The following is a 24,988-nucleotide window of genomic DNA, read 5'->3' on the forward strand; positions in this document are numbered from 1 at the left end:
CCTTTCAATTCTGTCAAATTTTACTTCACATGTTTTGAAGTCCTCTTATTAGATGTGTACACATGTATAATTTTTACCTTTTCTTGCTGAATTGAGCCTTTTATCAATATTTCACATCCTTATTTACCTTTTTGACTTAAAGTGCATATTTTTTTTTTTCTGACAGCAATCCCATCTTTCTTTGTGTGGAGTATGTTTTTGGGAAATATCTTTCTCCATCCTTATACTATAAAGTTCTTTGTATCTAAAGAGAGGGTTTCTTGTATATGTAGAAAGGCCATATTTTCCCAACCTATCAATTTATGTCTTTTCTAGGTTAGTTTCAATTTCCTTTTAAAGTAATGATGATAAGGGAGGATTTAATTTTGCCATTTATTTTTTTTTTATGTCTCACATGTTTTTTCTTTACTAAATCTGTTACTGTCTTCTTTTGTGTTAGATATCTTCTGGTATACTAACTTGATTCCTTTCTTACTTTGTTTATTCATTTGTTTATTTGTTGGTAGTACTGGGGATTGAATCAAAGGCCTTAGCCTTGCTAGGCAAGGTTCTCTACCACTAAGCTATACCCCCAGTCACTTTTTTTTCTTTTTTTGAGAAAGGATCTCACTAAGGTGTGCAGGCTAGTGTTGAACTTGAGATCCTCTTGCTTCAACCTCCTGCATAACTGGAATTAGAGCATGCATGTGTGTGTGTGTGAGTAGGGGGACACAAAACCTTTTTATTTAATTTTTATATGGTGCTGAAAATAGTACCCCTTGCATCCTGCCTGCTAGCCAAGCACTCTACCACTGAGCTACAATCCCAGCTCTAAATATATATTTATATATTGAATGTCTATCAACCTAGACTTTGTTTTCTGTAATAATATTTAAATTATGTAGGAAAAAAAGACAATTTACAAGCCCAAAACACTATAGTTATATATACATACAAAAAAACCACATATAATTATACATACTTTAATTATATGTAATACTAAATTGTAAATGTATATATATACACATACACACACATATAATTATATATATATGCTTATGTATAATTGTGTGTGTGTGTGTATATATATATATATATATATATATATATATATATTTATACATATATAAATTTCTTAAGCTTTTGTCTGGAAATGTATTAATGTGTCCTTCATTCTTGAAAGACAGTTTGCCAAGTATATAATTCTCAGATGACAGGTTATTTTCTCTCAGAACTTAAAAAAAATCATCCTACTGCCTGCTGCCCTTGTTTTGGTCATCTACTCTTACGGTCCTCCTTCAGGATGATTTCTGCCACATTTTTTGCCTCTCTTTGTAACTGGAGCATACTTTCTTTCCTGTTTCCCTGTTTTTGTAATTTTTTTGTTCAGAATTGGACATTCTGAATGTTAGGATCTGATAACTGAAAATCAGATTCTCCTGGTATTCAGGGATTGCTGATTTTACTTTTTGAGTTCTGAAGCTAGAGATTTGTGACTATTCCAAGCCATATTTGCAAATTGAGTTTTCTTTTTTGTGTGTGGCCATTGAAGTTTTTGTTCCATTATCTTTTTGATCAGCAGTGATTTGACAAAGTTTTCTTAAATATATGTGTCCCTCCCCACCCCCTCACCCCCCAAAAGGAATGAAATTTATCTTTTTACATCATCAGACAAATGCCACTGGAGGTCAGGAAGTCATTGCAGCTGAGTGGGATGAAATCAAGGCAAATGCCTGAACTGGTTTTTTGGAATACCATCAGAACAACCAAACTGTATAACCCCCAAATTGTCCAGGAGAAGGCCCCCACTTTCTGCCCCTACAGCAGCCAGGTACGCTGTGGGACTGAGAAAAGAAGGAATAGTTGTTAATTTATTTCTGCCTATCTTTTAGTAAAGAAGACCAAAATCTACCATAATAAAATACTCCATGGTAATATGTATATGTATGTAATCTGCATGTAATAGATATCTGATCATGTTCCAGACTTCAGAAAAAGTAGATTCCATTTTCTCATTGTTTTAATGGGAAGACCAACCACTTGAGCTCCCTATTTCACCATTTTGCATGACATTTTTTCTTTCCATTCTAGTTTGCTTTGTAGAATTGCTTCTTTTTTATTTTTTTTTAAAAATAAATAATATCAGAATGCATTACAATTCTTATAACACATATAGAGCACAGTTTTTCATCTCTGGATAAAGTATGTTCACACCAATTTGTGTCTTCATACATGTATTTTGGATAATGATGTCATCACATAACATCATCATTGCTAACCCCATGCCCTCTCCCTTCCCTTCACACCCTCTCCCCTATCTAGAGTTTTTCTCTTTCTCCAATGTTCCCCCTCCATACCCCACTATGAGTCAGTCTCCTTATATCAGAGAAAATATTTGGCATTTGTTTTGTTGGGGATTGGCTAACTTCACTCAGCACTATCTTCTCCAACTCCATCCATTTACCTGCAAATGACATGATTTTATTCTCTTTTATTGCTGAGTAATATTCCATTGTGTATATATGCCACATTTTTTATCCATTCATCTACTAAAGGGCATCTAGTTTGGTTCCACAGCTTAGCTATTGTGAATTGTGCTGCTATAAACATTGATGTGGCTGTGTCCCTGTAGTATGCTGTTTTTTAGTCCTTTGGTATAGACTGAGGAGAGGGATAGCTGGGTCAAATGGTGGTTCCATCCTCAGTTTTCCAAGGAATCTCTATACTGCTTTCCATATTGGCTGCACCAATTTGCAGTCCCACCAGCAATGTGTGAGTGTGCCTTTCCCCAATATCCTCTCCAACACTTATTGTTGTTTGTCTTCATAATAGCTGCCATTCTGACAGGAGTGAGATGAAATCTTAAAATAGTTTTGATTTGCATTTCTCTCATTGATAGAGATAATGAACATTTTTCATATATTTGTTGATTGATTGTATATCCTCTTCTGAGAAGTGTCTGTTCAGTTCCTTGACCCATTTATAGATTGGGTTATTTGATTTTTGGTGTTTAGCTTTTTGAATTCTTTATATACGCTAGAGATTAGTGCTCTATCTGGTAATTGCTTCTTTAAGCCCTACTACCATCATGCTGTATCCCCCCTCCCCCAACTTCCTCCCTTTGAGTCTCCTCCTCAGTCAAGAAAGTAGAAGGGACATGCCATGACAGGCTCTGTGTACTATGTATGTTTTTAAAGAAATGAAATTGCTTTATTTTATTGATTATATTGCTTTATTTTAAATTGTTTTGTGATAAATTGCTTTATTTTATTGATAATAAAAGAGAATGTTTTTTTAAAAAATATTTTTATTCTCTTATGTAAAGAGTCTTGGCTTTGTTTTGTTTTGTTTGTACAGAAAATATGTCAGGATTTTTAAAAAAAATTCTGTGTGCTAAGTCATGAAGATACAGATGTGACTGTCATGAGGGAAGAGGTTTCTATACTCACATGTCTAGCAGCAGGAAGCATGGACATGAGTGGTAAGACATGGGGAAAGCACCAGGGCTGGTTGGGAAGTAGAGGGAGAAAGAGAAAAACATGGGCATAAACTTTTAATGTTTTTTCCCCAATTATGGGCTGTTCAAGATTACAAATAAGTAATAGGGTTAGGATTGGTTTGTTTGAAAAATTTCAGTGAATTCTTAGACATAGCAACTGGTCCCAGTGGCCCAATAACTAGACCCAGGATGGTTTAGGCAGGGGATTATTAGACAAGAAAGTAAAATGCTGATGGAAGACTTGGGATGGTTTGGCTTCTGGATTGGTTGCTTTGTGTATGAAAGCACCTTTCTGGATGAATTGTTTGCTATCTCTTGGAATGAGCAAAGGAGTAGAGAAGAGGGGCAATCTCTCTCCTATCATTGAGGCTGCCAATTTCAAACATGATAGAAAGAAAGCAGCCAATTAAAAAATTGATGTTGAAACTAGAGATCTGTGTTCTTTAAAAATATTTGATATTTGCTCTAATGTGAATACTTTACTGATGCTTTATTACTTCTTTCATTACATTTAGAGTATTTTGGCTTTATTTCATCATCAACCTATATTAATATTATAATGAACAAAGTTTGAACATTATGAATCTTTTTCAGCATACTATGTTCCTATGGAGGATAAAACATCCCCAATGAAATCTCTTTGTCCTAAAAAAAAAAATTAAAGTCTATCTACTAATGGCAGGAAAAGGGTTTATTCTAAAAATAACAAGGTGACCTCTTCACATTTGTTAGTATGGCAAAATGAGAATCAGGTATTGTGGCCTGCCTGCAAGCTCTTTTTCCATTATCCACGTCTTCCTTTTCCTTTCTTGGATGTGGTGGTAAATCTAATCCTAACAAAGAAATGAACAGAACAGCAACAAAAAGTAACTACTGCCTTTCCAGCCTATTTGCAGGTGGGTCACCATTGAGATGTGAGCAGGAGGTGCTGAGTAGGGCTTCCAGAAAAGCCCTCAGAAATTATAAACCACTTTGTCCATCTTCTCCTCACCTGGGGCAGGATAAGATGGTAGGAGCCTCAGCAATAATATAAGAAATATGAGAATAAAAACCTCACTCCATGGATCATGGAAGAGAGGAGAGACCTTGGGAGCCTCATTTCTACCCTAGGGTTTTCTACTCTGGATGTGTCATTATGGAAGACAAAGATAAACTTTGGTTTTGTTTAAGCCAATATAATTGGACTTTTCTGTTACCCTGCAGCTGAAATAGATTCCCAGAGATGCAAGTAAGTATCTTTTCTAGTTCTATCTTCTAAACACAATGAAATTCCCTTCTAATTTCTAGTTATTTTAAACTCCCTTCTCTAAAAACAGTCCAAGTTAATGTGTGGTGCTAGGATTATGTGGTGTTAAGATGATGTGAAATCTGTTCTGTTTCCTTCTACTGTATGTCTCTCCATGTGCCAGCCCAGCTCTCACCACCACTAAGAGGATCTTGAATCCCTGATGAAGAGTTTTCTCACAGCCTCCTTCATGTCCTTGTTCCTTAGGGTGTAGATGAAGGGGTTCAACATGGGGGTCACCACAGTGTACATGATGGTTGCCACTGTGTCCTTGGCTGAGAATGAGTCTGGGGGTCGAGTGTAGATCCCCAGGACAGTCCCATAGAACAGGGTAACCACAGACAGGTGGGAGCTACATGTGGAAAATGCTTTGCACTTCCCTTTGGCAGATGGAATCTGGAGGACAGCTATGGCTATGCGGATGTAGGAGACCATGATGAGCATAAAGGGGGCCATGAACAGGACTGTGGCTGCTAGGAACACATGCTGATTGACACGTGTGTCTGAGCAGGCAATCTTCATGAGCAGGTAAGCATCACAATAGAAGTGTGAGATCTACCAGGTGGAAGAGCAAAAGGTCAGCCTGCTCATGAGGAGCGTGTGGACCAGGGAGATGAAGCCAGAACAGACCCACACAAGAGCTGCCAGCCCACCACAGAGCTGAGGGGTTATGATGGTGTAATACTGCAGGGGGTTGCAGATGGCAACATAACAGTCCAGAGCCATGGCAGCCAGCAGAAAGGTGTCCACATTGGCAAAGGAGATGAGGAAGTACATCTGAGTCAGACAGTAGGGGTAAGAGATGGTCTGTGTTCCTGCCATGTGGCTGACCAGGAGCTTGGGGATCAGATTGGTGGTGAAGCAGATGTCAACAAAAGAGAGATTGGTGAGAAAGAAGTACATGGGAGTGTGCAGGTGTGGTTCAGAACAGATGACCAGGATGATGAGTGTGTTCCCAACCACAGTGACCAGGTACATACACAGGAAGAGCCAGAAGAGGACTTGTTGCTGCCCAAGGTCACTGGTGATGCCAAGCAGGAGGAACTCGCTGAGTCCTGTCTCGTTCTCCTTCCCTCTAGACATCCCACTGAAACATGAAGAGATGACATGTAAATGCACAATACAGAGAGCCTGGCCTTGCTGTGTGCTCAGAATTTGGAACAAAGCTCATTTGTAAGGAGATGAATGAACATTTATCTATCCATAAAAATTGCCACTTTTTACTGAGTGCTTATTAAGTACAATCATGATAAGATTTTACATGCACTTTCTCTTAATTCCTACCTTAAAAAATGCTGTTATTTCCCTTTTTCAGATGGAGGCAGTGAGGCTTGGAGTAAGAAATTGGCTCAAGACCACACTGATAGTGATTGGCAAAGGACTTTGAACCCACTGTGTTCTGAATCTGGAGCCTGTGCTCTCAGTCATCATGCTGCAGACTGGAAAGTCTGGTCATTTTTCAGATGCAGTGTCACCATGTCATCTTGACCGCAATTTAGCCAGGATGCCTTCATCACACAGCAGCTGTGAGGTGAAGAGAGCAGTGGAAATTAGAGACAAGCTCCGATCTCAAAACTCTGACCATTAAGTAGGCAGGACCTACTCAGAGATGCTTGGAAACATTCTGAAAATTTATAATGGGACCTGTGACGAGCACATGGACAAAGCCTAGGGCTGGCTTTACTGGCTAGAACCCTGTAGGCCATGGTGCTCAGTTCCTTGTGTAAATTTCTCCAAGACTGTTCTGGTGGGTCACTAGTAAATATAATGAAACACTATTCCCTGCCTCACCTAACCCAGTGATGAGCCATGTAATCTGGCACTGCTTCTGCTCTTCTCTGGCCCTTCCTGTGCATTTATAAAGTACAGGTGACTCCCCAACTCCCCCCAGAATCAGGGCTTTTCACTTTCAGAATTCCATTATGTAAAACCCAAAACACAACCTCACACAGCCTTTGTCTTGCATATAACAGGTTCAAGAAAACTCAGAATTGCATCTGTCTCCCCTGGTCCAAGCCACCAGCATCTCTCACCCAGGACACTGCAGAAGCCATTTCCACTTTTTCTAGGTTAACTGTTTTTCTACTCTCAGCAGCTGGTATGATCTTTTAAAAATTCAAAGCATTATACTGTCTCTTATACAAAACTCCCCAAATGAGACTCATCAGACCCAGACTGATCTCCAGCCTCGTCATCCTAGCATTTCCTGGCCTGATTCTTGTTAATTTCTCTGACTGTATCTCCTGCCAGGCACATGGCATTTCAGGCCCTTCCAGCCTCAGGACCTTTGCACTGGCTATGTTCCTGACCTGGCAGTCTCTTTGCCTGGGTCTTCATGTAGCTGATTTTTTTCTTGTCGTCTCTTTCACCAATTACATAGCACTTCTTCAGACAGATTTCTGTGAAAATATAAGTAGATCCACCTCTGATAAATCCCATATGATTAGCTTTATTGTATATTTAGCATGTAGCTCTGTGTAAGGTCTTCTCATTTGTTGACTCATTATGGGGTGTCTTGCTTATGAGGATGAGTGTTCCTGAGAACAAAAAATCACCTGTCTCATTCTCTGTTTTGTCCTCAGTGTCTGAAACAATACTCAGCAATGGTAGATGCCCAGGACATTAGTTAAGTGAAAGAATGAACTTTCCCAAAGCTCTTGCATACCAGAATCTGCTAGTTTAAAATGCAGCCATAGTGTTTCATTAGAAATGTTTGGTTGTGGTTGAGGAGTACACTTAAGAAGTAAAATTGGCACTTAAAGCATGAAATGTTGGCCTTAGTGTGCAGTGAAGTGATGACTGTGCTGAGTCAATGTCAATGGGGGGAAGCCCAAGGTCACCTGTCCACAAGAATTTCCTCAACTGCACCTTTGAGGAGGATGACTTGTGTGACATCCATGGAAACCAGGGTTTGTGTCCACTGTAGATCAGAGGGAGGGCAAACCAGCCTTCAGAAAACACAGACCAAACTCTGCCCACTGACAATACTGATGCATTCTAGAAAGCACTTACTGGACTCACAATGGACATGTTTGAATCCTGGGAGAAGCCAACAAAATTGAGACATGTTGGAAATCCATGAGGAGTCTTACCAGAGCATAGTGGCTGGCTTATGAGGAAAGACATAATGGGGAACATAGGACAGTAAAATGTGTTTGAAAATGTTTTCTTTTAAAAGTTTGAATTGACTTGTGTGTTGCTTAGTAATCTCAAATATAAATATCAAATGCTCTTTGTCCTTGAGCATGACTTTATACCTTGAAGGACCCCTCTCTTGTTCCCATTCCAATACCTGCACTCTGCTGGTGACAGGAAAGTTGAGCTAAGAAAGATGGGGGTGGGGGCTGATGTTCCTAATCCTGCTTTGAATTATGTTTAATCTAGAAACAGATTTGATTCTAGAGCAAATTGTTCTTCTCAGTTTCCTGCTGTATCCAATGGGGTGATGTGGGGAGGAATAGGAAAGAGTATATTTAGGGTGTCTGGAAGTCCTGATAAATGGAAATCAGAGGGTAAATAGAAGTGCTGGGCCTGCTGCACCCTTGATTCTGGATCACATCACATTTTGTGCAGAATACTGAGAGACTGCAACCTCCAATACCAGACCCTCCTCACACTGAGAAGAGTCTTCACATAGAAGACGATGTGATACCAGGTGTGAACCTGGTGGGGTCAGTCACCAAGCAACTCCCCATCCCAGCTTCCCCTGGTCTTTCCCAGCTGCCAGAGTTGATCTTAATTCCTTTCCCTGTATTCTGGCACTGGAATCTTAATTTCTTCCCTCTGGAAGATGACTAAAGATTCTGTGAGCAGAACTTTGGTGGGGACTATGGTAGGTAAGATGAGTGGTTCCATCTGCCACACATGGAGAACCCTGGCTGGAACATCCCTGGAAGTGATGTTCCCACTGTGTGATCACCATGGGGAAAGAACACCTACTTATCCCCCAAACAGTCTGTTTCTCTGTGCACTTTATGTTTCAAAAAGTCTCTAGACTTTGGCCTCAGGATGACTCTGAGATCTTATTTAAGGCCCCCGAGGGGGTGTTGTTTGAAACCAACTTGACCCAATTGTTGTGTGGAAGATGAGATCTGCTTTGGGGACTTTGGCAACATGGGATCTGCAGTTCCCCAGGTGAGGTTGGACATAATAGGACCACCGTACCAAATACTGGTGTGGTCAAATTTTTACTTCCTATTTCTTATGGAGATAATTGATGAAGCTTAGTACTCTGAGGCCATGATTAAATAGTACCCCAAAATATTCAGTTGATAAAAATCTGCAGAGTTTCCCCCATGCATTACCTGATATAACTTATATGCCACTGGGTAGGGTAGCAAATGCAATCACCCCCATGGGTAATTAAGGCAAAAGTCAGCAAGTTTGGAAAAAGGATCACATGGTTTCAGACCCATTGGTAGCCCCCCCTCTTTTCTCACTGCTCTGTGGTGAGGGGGAAATACCTGGGGTCCTGTGCAGGACAGTCTGTCATCTTGTCCTCTGGGCTGCAACACTGTCTGCACATGGGAGGGGATTTTATGTTCTCTACCACAGAGTGAATTCCCAAATCCCCCTATTACTGGAAATCCACAAGGGAGTTTGTTCTGCAGGTCACAAATAAATCAGCTCCCCTAGGAGCTATAGAAGAAAAAAAAAGCATGAGTTTTCATGCTTTAGGACAAGAATAGAAGTTTTTCCTGTTTGAATTTTTTTTAAAAAAGTGATATTTATTTAGTTTTTCAGAAATTAATTAACAAACTGGCAACAATCAAAATAAGCCAAAATAAAAAAACCTGACATGTTATAGGATAGATCCTCTCTAACACAACAACATTTAATAATTAATATAAAAATAAATTTTGTCATTTTTATTTCCTTTTTCCCCAACTATGACTACATGGATGCTTTGAGAAGCTTGAGATCCTAAGAAAATTCCACAACTAAACCAGCTCCTACAATGTGACTCAGTGAGATGAAGGTACCACTCCCATAGAGAAATTTCTTTCCTGGGAGATTCTAGATTCTTAGGAACTTCAAAAACAAGTTGGTTTCATTAGAATGGGGAACATGAGGAAAATACAGTCATTGTTCACTAAAGCATGATCCAATTTGAGTATGAATACTCTTCAGAGGACTCTGCAGATGCTCAGGTGCCTTCTATAAAATGATGTAGTACTTGCATGAAACCAGCACACACCATCCTGAACACTTTAAATCACCTCTAGATTACTTATAATTCCATGCAAATGTATCTTCCTTTATTTCTAATGTTATTCACTCTTTTGAAAAAACTTTGACAAGTATTTTGCACCATGTCTTTCTATTTGGGGATCTCGGACTTCTTCATTTTTACTGTCATAGCTTTTGGGGAATAATTCCACAGAGGTGAAGTATACTCATTACATCCTACAAGGGATGTAACACCGACATGAAATATCACAGATAAGAAATCCGGAGGATCCAAGATGGTTGAATAGAGGAGGTACTATTTCTGGCTGCTCTGTGCATGAATTCAAGAAAGCAGTCAGGCAGCTTTCCCACAAGTTCTCGCCTAAATGGTATACAACACCTCAGAGCGTGTGACAGGACCCCTATAAAGTGGACTTTCACAGAATCCACCAGAGCTGAGAATACTCATTGTTCCAGTAAGACTCCAGACTCCAGATCCAGTTCAAGCACATGCACAGCTCTCAAGTGGCATACAAGAATCACAAAATCAGCACCTCTGCAGAAGTCCAGACTCACTCTGCTCCCACACAGGTCACCTGGCTGCATTCTAGCCACAGGACTAGGACATCCCAGCTCCTTCCACCTCACCAGACATCCAGGTGCTGGAAGCAGATTGACTCATTCTTCGAAAACCTTTCTCACCATTTTTAGGGGGGCATGGATATCAGTGTGGGATCTCCGACTGAACAGGGACCTGGTTTCTAACTTCCCCTATCCCACCTGTGATACCTTGGCACAGTGTCTACCCAGCAAAAAAATTGATCTCAGGTGAACAAGAGCACAGTGCGACCAGGGCACCGCCCACTTGGTGCAAGCCTGTGGGCAAGAGGTCCAGCAGTTGAGACCTGATAAGGAAGAGAGGCGAAGGGTCTAAAAACCTGGATCAAAACAGAGAGACCAAGATTAGGGAAGCTCCAGGCAGGAGAGGGAGACTATACCAGAGACTCAAGTCTTCTCACCCTGTTTACCTACACCAAACCTGAGGGCAGAGACTCCAGCTTAAAATAGACAACTCCACCTACTGGAAGAGAAGAGAAGAAGGAAGGAAAGAGAATTCTAAGAGTATTTTTTTCCTTTTATCCTTTTTCTTTCTCCTCTATCCTTCTGTCCTCTGGACCTCACAACCCCAACATATATGAAACCAAGAACTTTACATGAAATGGAACTTTGAGAAGTGAGTCACCAGTATAATACAATATAGAGGAATTGCATAAGCCCCCTTTCTTTTTTCTCTCTATTTCTCTTTGTTTCTTTCCTTTCTTTCTTCCTGTCTTTCTTCTTCTTTCAACCTCCAAATTTTACTATTTTTACATCCTGTAATTTTCTAAATATATAAGTGTTTTTTATGTACTCTACTGTCCTCCCACATACTTTTCTATGTTAAATTACCTCCTGTCTATTCCCCTATGACTAACCATCTTAGAGTTCTCCTCCAAATTTCCTAAGTTATATTAACCCCATACCATAACATCTTTTCCCCTTAGCATAATGTCCTATGCCCAACCCCGAGTTCTCAGTCTGCCACCAGAAACTGTACATCTTTTATGAAACTACTGATTATATTTTAAATAATAATTGAATCCCTCATTTCTGGACATTGAGATTGACTATAAATGTCTTAATAACAATAATTTATTCATAGGTGATGTATTGTTATATTGGGATCTTTTAACATTGTCATTCCCCACAGAGGAGGGATCTTGGAAACATACAAGAGCACTACAAATCTATAGGGTAAAAACAATAACACACCAGTCCCATACAGCTGGAAAGAAAGAAATGCAAGCAACATAAAAAGACAAGGGAAGAAAGTACCACAAACGATTAAAGACAACACATCATTAGGAGAATTGAAAACTATAGCAGAAAAATGACAGAGAAAGACTTCAGGATATACATGAATAAAATGTTTTGGGATCTCAATGAAGACATAAGTGAAAAATAAAGGCAGTGGAAGATCACTTTGACAATCAGCTACATAAACAAATCCAAGAAGCAAAAGATCACCTCTACAGTGAGATAGAGGTTATACAAAAACAAACAAACAAACAAACAAAAAACAACAACAACCCACAGAAATTCTTGACATGAAAGAAATAATAAACCAAATTTAAAATTCAAATGAGAGCACCACCACCAGAGTAGACCACTTAGAAGATAGGACATGAGACAAGGAAGATAAAGTATACCACCTTGAAAAGAACGTAGACAGCACAGCAAAAATGATGAGAAACCATGAGCAGAACATCCAAGAAATATGGGATAGAATAAAAAGACCAAATTTAAGAGTTATTGGGATGGAGGAAGGAATAGAGGTCCAAACCAAAGGAATGAGCAATCTGTTCAATGAAATAATATCAGAGAAGTCTCCAAACATGAAGAGTGAAATGAAAATCCACATCCAAGAAGCCTACAGGACACCGAATGTGCAAAATCACAACAAATCCACACGAAGACACATTATAATGAAATTGCCCAACATATAAATAAGGTCAGAATCAGATTAAATATAGGGGTAAACCAATTAGGGTAACAGCAGATTTTTCAATCCAGATCCTGAAAGCTAGAGGATCCTGGAACAACATATTTTAAGCTCTGAAAGATAATGGGTGCCATCCAAGAATCTTGTATCCAGCAAAATTAAGCTTCAAATTTGAAGATGAAATAAAAACCTTCCATGATAAACAAAAGTTAAAGGAATTTATAGCTAGAAAACCGGCACTACAAAACATCCTTGGCAAAATACTTCATGAAGAGGAAATGAAAAACAACAATGAAAACTAGCAGAGGGAGGTAGTACCTTAAAGGAAAACCTAATCAAAGAGGAAATCCAAGTCAAGTTAAATAATAAAAATAAACAAATATGGCTGAAAATACAAACCATGTCTCAATAGTAACCCTAAATGTCAATGGTTTAAACTCACCAACCAAAAGACATAGGCTAGCAGATATGATTAAAAAAAAAAGACCCAACAATATGCTGCCTCCAGGAGACTTATCTGATGGGAAAAGACATACACAGACTGAAGGGAAAGGTTAGGAAAAATCATACTACTTGCATGAACATCAGAAGCAAACAGGGGTTTTCATACTCATATCAAATAAAGTAGACTTCAAGAAAAAGTTAATCAAAAGGAATAAAGATGGACATTACATACTGCTCAAGGGAACCATACACCATTAAGACATACCAGTCATAAATATATATGCCCCAAACAATGGTGCAGCTATGTTCATCAAACAAACTCTTCTCAAGTTGAAGAGTCAAATTGACACAACAAAATAATCTTGGGTAACTTTAACACACCTCTGTCATATATATATCAGCCAGCATCAAGCAGATACATTTTCTTCTCAGCAGCACATGGATCCTTCTCAAAAATACACCATATTCTATGCCACAGGGAACTCTTAGCAAATACAAAGGAGTAGAGATACTACCATGCATTTTATCAGATCATAATGAAATGAAATTGGAAATCAATGACAAAATAAAGAATAAAAATTTCTGCATTACATGGAAACTGAACAATATGCTACTGAATGAACAATGGGTTACAGAATATATCAAGGAAGAGATTAAAAAATTCTTAGAGGTAAATGAGAACACAGACACAACATATTGAAATCTCTATGACACTATGAAAGCAGTACTAAGAAGAAAATTTATTGCATGGAGTTTATTCCTTAAAAGAAGAAAAAGTCAACAAATAAATGACCTCACACTACATCTCAAAGCCCTAGAAAAAGAAGAACAAATTAGCAGCAAAAGCAGGAGAAGGCAAGAAATAATTAAAATCAGAGCTGAAATCAATGAATTTGAAATAAAAAATTGAAAAAAATGACAAAACTGAAAGTTGGTACTTTGAAAAAATAAATAAAATTGATAGACCCTTAGCCAATTAATGAAGAGAAAGAGAGAAAGAACTCAAATTACCAGCATATGTGATGAAAAAGGCAATATCACAACAGACACTACAGAAATACAGAAGAGAATTGGAAATAATTTTGAAAACTTATACTCTAATAAAATAGAAGACATTGAAGGCATCAATAAATTCCTTAGAGTCATATGATCTGCCCAGATTTAGTCAGGAATATATTCACAACTTAAACAGACCAATATCAAGTGAGGAAATAGAAGAAGCCATCAAAAGACTACCAACCAAGAAAAGCCAAAGACAGGATGGATACACAGACAAGTCTACAAGACCTTTAAAGGAGAATTAATACCAATACTTTACAATTTATTTCAGGAAATAGAAATAGAGGGAGCACTTCCAAACTCATTCTATGAGGCCAATATCACCCTGATTCCAAAACCAGACAAAGACACTTCCAAAAAAGAAAAATTTCAGACCAATATCTCTAATGAACATAGATTCAAAAATTTTCAATAAAATTCTGGCAAGTCAAATTCAAAAACATATCAAAGAGATTGTGCACCATTATCCAGTGGGATTCATCCCAGGGATGCAAGGTTGATTCAACAAATGGAAATAAATAAATGTAATTCATTAAATCAATAGACTTAAAGATAAGAATCATATGATCATCTCAGTAGACACAGAAAAAGCAATTGACAAAATATCGCACCCCTTTATTTTCAAAACACTAGAAAAACTAGGGATTACAGGAACATATCTCAACATCATAACGGTTATATACACTAAGCCTCAGACCAATATCATTCTAAACAGAGAAAAATTGAAGGTATTCCCTATACAAACTGGAACAAGACAGGGATGCCCTCTTTCACCACTTCTATTCAACATAGTACTTGAAACACTGGCCAGAGCAACTAGACAGATGAAAAAAATAAAACGGATAAGTTCAGGAAAAGAAGAACTTAAACAAGCACTATTTGCTGCCAACATGATTCTATACCTGGAAGACCCAAAAAACTCCACCAGAAAACTTCTAGAACTAGTAAATGAATTCAGCAAAATAGCAGGATATAAAATCAACACCCAGAAATCAAAGGCATTTCTGTATATCAGAGACAAATCCTCTGAGAAGAAAATGAGGAAAACTACCCCTTTCACAATATCCTAAAAAATATAATCAACTTAACAAAAGATGTGAAAGATCTATACAATGAAAACTACAGGACCCTAATGAGAGAAATCAAAGGAGACCTTAGAATATGGAAAGAGCTGCCTTGATCATGGATAGGCAGAATTAATATTATCAAAATGACCATACTACCAATAGCACTATATAGATCTATTACAATTCCAATCAACGTCCCAATGGCATTTCTCTTAGAAATAGAAAAAGCAATCATAAAATTCATCTGGAAACGTAGGAGACCCACAATAGCTAAAGCAATCCTAAGCAGGAAGAGTGAAGCAAGTGTCATCACTATACCAGAACTTAATCTATACTACAGAGCCATAGTAACAAAAACAACATGGTATTGGCACCAAAACAGACTGGAAGACCAATGGTACAGAATAGAGGACATATAGGCTAGCCCACAAAATTACAATTATATTAGACAAAGGTGCCAAACACATGCACTGGAGAAATGATAGCATCTTCAACAAATGGTGCTGGGAAAACTAGAAATCCATACGCAACACAATGAAATTAAATCCCTATCTCTCACCATGCCCCAAACTCAACTCAAAATGGATCAAAGACCTAGGAATTAAACCAGAGACTCTGTGTCTAATACAAGAAAAAGTAGGCCCTAATCTCCATCATGTAGGATTAGGCCCCAACTTCCTTAAAAAGAATACTTTGATTCAAGAATTAAAATCAAGAATAAATAAATGGGATGGAATCAAACTACAAACTAGTTTCCTCTCAGCAAAATAAATAATCTGTGAGGTGAACAGAGAGCCTACATCCTGGGAGTAAGCTTTACCCCTCACACGTCAGATAGAACACTAATCTCTAGGGTATATAAAGAACTCAAAAAGCTAAACACTGAAAAAAACAAATAACCCAATCAAGAAATGGGCCACAGACCTGAATAGACACTTCTCAGAAGAGGATATACAATCAATCAACAAATATATGAAAAAATGCTCATCATCTCTAGCAATCAGAGAAATGCAAATCAAAACTACTCTAAAATATCATCCCACTCCAGTCAGAATGGCAACTATTATGATGACAAACAACAAGTGTTGGTGAGTATGTTGGAGAAAAGGTACACTCATACATTGCTGGTGGGGCTTCAAATTGGTGCAGCCAATTTGGAAAGCAGTATGGAGATTCCTTGGAAATCTGGAAGTGGAACCACCATTTGACCCAGCTATTCCTCTCCTTAGACTATACTCAAAGGACTTAAAAACAGCATTCTAGAGGGACACGCCATATCAATGTTTATAGCAGCACAATTCACAATAGCTAAACTATGGAACCAAACTAGATGCCCTTCAGTGGATGAATGAATAAAAAAAAATGTGGCATATATACACAATGGAATATTACTCAGCATTAAAAAAAGGACAAAATCATAGCATTTGCAGGTAAATGGATGGCATTGTTGAAGACAATGCTAAGTGAAGTTAGCCAATCCCCCAAAAACAAATACCGAATGTTTTTTTTCTGATATAAGGAGGTTGACTCTAGTGGGGTTGGGAGGGAGAGCATGGGAGGATTAGATTAATTCTAGAAAGGGAAGAGGTGTGGGAAGGAAAAGGAGGGGGCAAAGGATTAGCAAGGATGGTGTAATTTGATGGACTTCATTATACTAAGTACATGAGAGTGAAGTCTTGAATTAGGTGTCAATATACTTTATATACAAACAGAGATATGAAAAATTGTGATATATATATAAAGTATAATGCAAAAAAACCCAAAGTACATGTATAAAGGCATAAATTGGCATGAACATACTTTATATGTGAAAAATTGTTTTCTATATGTGTAATAAGAATGTAATGCATTCCACTGCTGCCGTGTATTTAAAAAAAATAACAAAATCAATATAAGATAAAAAAGAAATATCACAGATAAGAAATACATACTAATGAATATTTATCAAGTTTCTACACTATAATTTTTTTTTCCTTTTCTATATCTGCTTTTGGCAAAAAATTACCAGGTCCAGCCAACCCTGAAGAGGACAGGAGACGGTTAATCTTCACACTTTGGAGGGTGTGGTTGAAGTTGGGGAAAGTGTCTACATATATTACTTGGAAATATTCTGAAAAGAAAGTTTGTTTCTTCTTCCAATTTATTTTCTAATCCAATCACTTTTTTTCATCACTATGGACTTATTTACATTTATTTTATACTTTGAGTTATAATCCAGTAGAGCAAGAATAGACCTTATCTGAAATACTAGGGACCCGAGTGTTTGAGACTTTTCAGATTTTGAATACTTACACATATATAATGAGACATCTTAGAGATGGTAAGCAGGTCAAAACACAAAATTTATGTTCATGAACATGAAACTTATGTTTGTACTATAAACACAAACATAAAATATATGTTTCTTATACACATAGCCAGAAGGTAATTTTATACAATATTTTTAGTGAACCTGGGTTTTGACTGCAACTCCATGAAGTCATGTCAGACTCAAAAATTTTGGTCTTTAGGAGCTGGGATGTAGCTTAGTGGTAAAGACCTTGCCTAACATGCATGGAGCCCTGGGTTCAATCCCAGTTCAAAAAAAAAATTTTGGTCTTTGGAGAATTTTGGATTAGGAATTTTCAGATCAGGGATGCTCAATCTGTAATACTTTGTTTTTTGAATTGTTCCAGCTTTGATCATTTGGAGCTTTTCCAGCTCGAGTGCTATGTTTCTTTGGTATTCCCCTATTCCTCATTTTTTTCTTCTCTTTTTTCTTGAGGGGGGGAGCAGTCATTTCCAAATTTCTTACACTACAAGATGCTCCTGGCTCATTTTGTTTTCCATTTTCATGCCTAAAGCAAGCTATTTTTTAGGAGCCCCAAAAACTAATTTTGACTAGGAACACATTAGGCAGGAAGTTCAGAGCAAGTAATAAATGGCCTATTTGAAAATAGACTTGACAGAGCTTTGAGGCTCAGACATGAGAAATTGGTCTAGAGGGCCAGATATTTTAGTACTTAGAGCTTGCCAATTAGATAAAGTCAGTTTTTCAATGTCCATGTGGCAAAAGGCCAATGGCAACAACCAAATCATTTGCTGAAGTCCCATTGACTTTGTGAGAGATAAAGTACTAGAAAGCTGAGCTTCTGCACTGAAGAATGGAGACAAAATAACACAAGAGAACAACAACCACCTCTAGATGGGTACAATAACCAGTAGAGAACAGGAAGGCCTTCTTCAGCTCATAAGTGACATTACCAGGCTCTTTTGGAAGTCAACCTGAGCTTAGACTTGGAGTGGAAACTTAAAGGACCAGTTGACACGAGGTGATTCCATGAACTTTGAAAAATATCTCCATTGGCCATGGCATGGGAGAGTCCCTGGTCCCTCTGGGGAGAGCAGTATCTGAAGCACTGGGCAGGCATGAGGAATGACCCTCTATTTCAACATTCACCGAACTCAAGTTCAACTTTTTTCCCATAATTGTTTTAATTGCCTTGCAAAGAGTTGGCCTCTAATGACTAATTATAACTAGGAGGCAGCTACCTGTAGGGAAGAAGTTGTGGTGGCTCCCAGGAGTCCAGGCTGCAGGAAAGGAGGCTCCTGGCACAGGCTTGGTCTCTGCTAACTCAGACCCTGGAGGGAAGATCACCAGACACAATTCTGATTTCCTGGCTGACCCAGGAGAGCACTCTGTAAGCCTGGGATGGCATCTGCTTCTAGGCAGAGAAGGCACTAGAGAGCCCTCGTGATACTTTGCTCTAATTTATGAGCAGTTCGTGTCCTGTGAGCTCCTAACGTGGGGGGCATCATAACCTGGGCCCCTGGCGTAAGCTTTGAATTCCCCTGTGCTCCGCCTATGTAGCTAGGCCATGAGAAAAGAAGCAGGGAGTCAGGGAAGATGCAGGGGAAGGTGGTGCCCAGCCAGCAGAGGATGACAGATGTGGGGCTATTGCAGAAGTAGCCAGTGCAGAACCACCATGGACAAGCCAAGCTAGACAGAGGCCTTTCCTTTTTCTACTCATGCCCTGATACTGACCTTGCAGGAGATCCTTTGCCCCTTTCAGCATGACTTTCTCTACAGTGAAGAGTGACTTTTTATAATGAATTTGTAGTAGTGGGACACTAGGGGATAGAGAATGACTTACTGTTGCTCTGAACACTTCGATATGGTCAGTCTCTATCTCCATGTATCTCCTCACACCCATTTTGACTGAGGCTTGAGGAAGAGAGAGACTGAAGCATAAGACCTATACCCCAAATTAGTGTTCCTTACGTTCAACCTATTTCTTGGTTGGGACTCAGAATTTAGTGAAATATTTCCACATTCTGCAGAAACTGTCAGTTCTCAAGTTCCCTAGATCGTACACTTTACTGCTCTGAATTTTGATATCTGGAAATGTTGCTTCCCAGTGTCTCATGAAGGGGAGAAAAACATAATTTCATGTCCTAGCCCTCAAGGTTCTTTTTAAAAAATATTTGTTTTTTAGTTACAGTTGGAGACAATACCTTTATTTCATTTTATTTTATTTATATATGGTGCTGAGGATCAAACCCAGGGCCTTGCATGTGCTAGGCAAGCGCTCTACTGCTGAGCCACAACCCCAGCCCCCCTCAAAGGTTCTTAGCTGGGACTGACTCCTTTTAACAAAGGGTGGATCAATAAGAGGGGAAATTCTTAAAAAGCAAGTTTAAATACACACCATGTGTGTCACACATAATACAAGCTACTCTCCCAGGAAAGTAACCCTCTCTCAAAGCAGTGGCTTGGAAGAGCAATCAATTAATCTGAGGGTGACAATACAAAGGACCAAATGTTTCTGGCTTCCAGGTTGGAAAACAGTGGGAAGGTTGCCATGTCTCCTCCCAGATTTCTCTGGCATCTCGTAGTCCTGCTTCTTTGTTAATAAGCATCTTCTCCAGTGAACTTAGATTTACGTCTTCAGCAATGGGGCTTGGTGAGAGCAGGGAAGGCTAGAAAGACCTTTGCCTGTGAATATGTGTCCTGCTGTCAGGCAAACAGAGGGAAAGGCAGAGGGAGCACCTCCTTTATAACAGTTTTGAGTTAAAAATCCTGACTTTAGGGAGACATTCTGGTTTCTTTCACCCTTTAATTACCTAACATATCATCAGTCATTCTTCAACACATGATAACTTAGGAGAATAAGAACTCTATTTATATTGTGTCATAATTGTAGAAAAAGATTATGAAACACTGTGTCCTTGAAATTCCCTGTTCTATTCCCAGGACTCTATCCAAGTCAAGGGAACAATAAGAGCAGTCCTGGGCTGGAATATCTAGGTAAAAATAACTGGCAGGGCATTGAATATCTGCGCTACGTTCAGGGAGCTTAGGACAACTTAGTGTTTTTGTAGATAGATACTGCTTTCTTGCATTACTAAGTCTCTTGGAATGTTGATCATACAATGGGGCAATGTAAACCTAACCTATATATTCCTCCTTCCTGTTGTAACTGGTTACAACTCAGTGCTGTGGAGAGAAAAAATATTTATCCAGCTGCCACCAGACAAAGCATTAGGAGACATGAGGCACTGTTGGGTGAAGCACCCTGAGGGACGGAGGTGCTATCTATTCTTTTCACGACTGGATATTCTCTTAAGCAATTTTTAATAAACCTCATGTCCCAGATGCCATCTCCAGGCAACCTGTCCCACTGCCCTAGCACAACTGGGCTCTGAAAAATTGTGAACTATGCTATGTAATAAAATACCAGAAAGTTTGTTGGAAGGTAGGCAAAGAGTGGTGTTCTGAGGTGGGGGGAGAGAGTTAGGCTTGGGACAGAGGAAGAATTACCTCTCATGGCAATAAGCAAATACCAGGACGTTTGTAATCAAGATCTATTAGTTGTGTGTCTCAGAGTCTTGTGCCATTACTATGAATCAGCAACCAAGATTCCTGTACCATCTCCTCATCTGAGACCAGAGAGGGCAGCTGATCCTGAGGAGGGTTGACTCTAATGTCATCTGAAATTCCCAGGTCATTGTGGTGGCCAGTATCTTAGAGTGTTGCCAGAGTTATCTAAACACACAGATCTAAATATTTCTCTTCTAAGTTGTTCTTGTATATAAAATGAATATCATAGAATCAGAATATCATAGAATCAGATAACAAATTACTTGCTTTAGGACTATGAGTACCTGTTTTCCGCATATTGAAAAGCATGAGCATGATCACATAGTCATGGGTGGGTTTTATATCTATGTGGCCTTATTTCTCTGTTTGTAACAGGACAAGAAATACATGATGTCCAGGAGTTGTTTTCTAAAATATTCTACTTCTAGGACCTAAGAATTAGCTTCCTAAGGGCTCCTTTAATGTCACGATTCCTCAGGCTGTAGATGAAGGGATTGACCAAGGGTGTCACCACTGTGAAGATGACAGTGGCCACAGTGTCTTGAACTGAGTAGGAGGATGAAGGGTGCATATAGACCCCCAAGATTGCCCCATAGAATAGGGAAACCACTGTGAGGTGGCACCCACAGGTGGACAGGGCTTTCCTTATCCCTTGGGCTGACGGCAACTTCAGCACATTAGAGAAGATGAAAGCATAGGAAACAATGATACATGTAAATGGTGTCATAAATATCAAACCACCCACAGTGAAGACCATCAAGTCATTGATAAAGGTATCAGAACAAGAGAGCTTGAGAATAGGGTAAGGGTCACAGAAGAAGTGGTGCACAGCATTGTTGGAACAAAAGGTGAGTTGAGTCATGAGAAGAGTGTGTAAGAGAGCATGCAGGTTGGTAATCATCCAAGATACAGCCACCAGAAGGACACAGAGTTTGGGCCTCATGATCAAGGAGTAGTGAAGTGGACAACAAATGGCTACATAACGGTCATAGGCCATCACACTCAGGAGGAACCCATCCATATTGCTGAAAGTGATGAAGAAGTAGATCTGGGACATGCACTCTCTGTAGGATATGGACTTGCTCCCCACTATGTGATTCACCAGCATCTTGGGGATTGTGACTGATGAAATGCAGATGTCAACAGTGGAGAGGTTGGCCAGGAAGAAGTACATGGGTGTATGGAGATGAGGGTCACAGCTGATGGCCAAGATGATGAGAAGGTTCCCAATGATGGTGACCAGGTACATCCCCAAGAACAGCCCACAGAGGACCTCCTCCTGCTGTGACTTCCCAGACAATCCCAGGAGGAGGAATTCTGTGACCATTGTCTGATTTTTTCCATCCATGTCTGTCGGTAGAATTGTCATACCATAAGATCATTTATCAAAATAGATTCTACTATCATGTATAACCAATGAAAAGACCAATAAATTTAAAATTCCTATTATCATAGAAAAAAGATTACATGATAGCAGTAGAGCCAAAACATTGTATAGAACAACATGTTGATAGATTGAGTACTAACTGCAACGTGATTATCTTATTGTGCATCTTTATAGAAGAAGTCTAGTTAATTTCAATGGTGTTTAAATACTGATTTCTATAGTTTTATTCACTCTATTCCATTCCCTTTTGCTTCTCAGTTCTTTCTTATACAAGATGTAACTTACTTTCATAATTGAGGCATTATCTTCCACAATAGAAAGTGAAGAATGAGACAGTTAGGTGATTCATCCATATTCACAAAACTAATAGAAGACAGAGTTCAAAATAAGTTGAACATTTTCTTTTCTTGCTTTTATATAAAGCAAGCATGTGGTTTTCTTTCTTTCTTTCTTTTTGAAATGTGGTCTTTCTGTGTTGCTCATGCTGGCCTAAAACTTCTGATCTTTAGATTATTTCACCTCAGGTTCTGGAATATGTTGGAATATAGGCATGTTATGCCACACCTAGTTACCTTCAGGATGTACTTTGATTAGCTACATTTACGGAAAATTCTTTTTCTTTTTCTTTTCTTTTGCATTGCTTAAGGTGAAACCCAGGGCCTCATGGACTTGAGGCTACTGCTATACCACTTAGTTATACGAACAAATTGATTAAAACTTTAAGTTTCAAACTCTGTATTAAGTGCTATACCATAAACCTACAAATTAGGTATATGGTTTCTTTTTAAAAAAGCTTTTTTTCTCAGAATGTGGGAAATTTGTAAGCTTCCATAGACCTTCTTGGTGGTTTATCCCCAATATTTCAGCTACCTTTAGTATGTCTTTACTGTAGATCATAGCTATTGGGTCTGCTGACCTGATCATGGAGCAGGTAACTGTGGGCAGCCTTTTTCCTCTTCTCCTTCCCTCAGAAGAAGAAAAGCAGATACTTATTGTATCTGGATTATTTTTCTGTTGGAGGAAAGTGAACTAATTGATAGAGAACAAGTTCACCTGGTGCATCTGAATGATAAAGTCAGGACTAAGAAATCACCATGGCTGGGGGTCAAGTAAAACATTGTGAATGTAATGACTCTGGAAGAATTCATGGTATTTTAGTTGGAAAGGAGGGGAGATGCATACCCTGGGAGACAAAAATCTTAAGAAAAAGGAAGAGTGAGAGGCAGCAACTGCTATCTGATTGCTGAGGTTAAGGATATTCTAGGGAATACTTTGACGATTTGGGTTCTAGGATATACATATTATGTAATAGTGAGATGATGATCACCATGAAAACCAATTTAGTGAAATTAAGGATGCAATGCTGATATGTGAAATCATTTTACCTGGAGTAATTTGCAGAACCATCACAGGTAATACTGTATAAGATAAAGCTAGAAGATGTTCCTAATGAGACATGTGTATGGTGGATCTTAGTAGTTGAGGATTGTGGGAGAGAGTGTGAGATATGTCATCAATATAACAGCAAGACAAGCAAGATAATTGAGAGCATTGACCAATAGGTGTGCATCTTTTGGTTTTTGGGACAGATAGTTCCCCATAAGGGAAGCAGAGAGAGAGAGGAGTGATAGGATGGCCACAAGGACTTTTCCATTTATGTTGGATTTGCCAGTAAGCCCCAACACTGAGAACATCAAGCTCAAATGATTCTGTATTCTCCTGTTACAGCCTTTGGATTACAGTATGTGCTTGCATCAGGATGGTCAGTTGCTGGAAATGATGTTACCACTTTATGACTTAGATCCTAACAAGATGAGCTTTGGAAGAAAACCTGTTACTGGTTGCATATTAACCACTCACCTTCTAGATTTTAATTATTTCTCCTACACAGCTTGTAGGGTGAGAGAGCACCTACCCCTGTCTGTGAGAAGAATCCTTAGTTTTTAAACTTAAGTATGCTGCTTCATGAACTAATCTTTTGTGAGTCCTGGTAAGTGTATGACTATGTATGAGATGTCTGACATATCCACATGGCTGAGTGTTCGTGTTCCCTGAGCCTTAAAATAAAGCCTTACCTCTGACCTCCAGGGCAACACATGAAGTCACAGACCACATTGAATGGATGTAGAGTGACAACTGGAACAAAAGAGAAGCTAAGGGCAGAAGAGCAGAGTCTTTAATGTCATACAAAGGAGTATCTCTTCTTGGGTTGTAGGAAATGGTGCTTTTGGCTCTAAGATTCTGGCTAAATCTAGGAATATCCTATTGTAACTGGACCTAGCACTGCCAAGTCCCATTTTCTTCTTTCTTATCCACCACAGGCTTCTCTATTTTTGTCTTTGTAATGTAGCTGCTCTGTTCTACAATAGACAAGCATACCCTGACCCAAAAATCTTGTACCTGACAGAACACAAGATGTTTCCCCCTTTAAACTCGGTTATATGAAGAATGAGTCAGTGGTTTTTGTTTTCTTAAGGTGACTCACTGTGTTTGTGTCTATGTGAATCAGTCCAATGTTGGAGGTAATTGTGCTCTCACCTGCATTCCTCAGCCCTTGTTATCTGTCTGCTCTCTGCTGCTGTCACGCATTTCCAAAAAAAAATCTCCATCTCTGTTGGCTCCATACTTAATGTTGGATGATGGGAAATTCACAGCTGCAGCTGAGAATTAATGACCTGTTCTCACTGGAGGAGAACA

The 24,988-nt window shown here is 38.9% G+C and overlaps 1 protein-coding gene and 1 pseudogene across 1 annotated transcript; both read right to left on the reverse strand.

The window, feature by feature from the left end:
• Nucleotides 1-4,904: 4,904 nt before the first annotated feature.
• Nucleotides 4,905-5,846, reverse strand: LOC139705676 (olfactory receptor 1D2-like; annotated as a pseudogene).
• A 15,482-nt stretch (nucleotides 5,847-21,328) lies between these two features.
• Nucleotides 21,329-22,252, reverse strand: LOC114106168 (olfactory receptor 1f45-like). Its single transcript, XM_027953007.2, has one exon. The coding sequence runs from the start codon at nucleotides 22,250-22,252 to the stop codon at nucleotides 21,329-21,331; it is 924 nt and encodes a 307-aa protein (XP_027808808.2).
• Nucleotides 22,253-24,988: the final 2,736 nt, after the last annotated feature.

The sequence above is a fragment of the Marmota flaviventris genome, chromosome 5, assembly GCF_047511675.1.
Source record: "Marmota flaviventris isolate mMarFla1 chromosome 5, mMarFla1.hap1, whole genome shotgun sequence".
Classification (NCBI taxonomy): domain Eukaryota; kingdom Metazoa; phylum Chordata; class Mammalia; order Rodentia; family Sciuridae; genus Marmota; species Marmota flaviventris.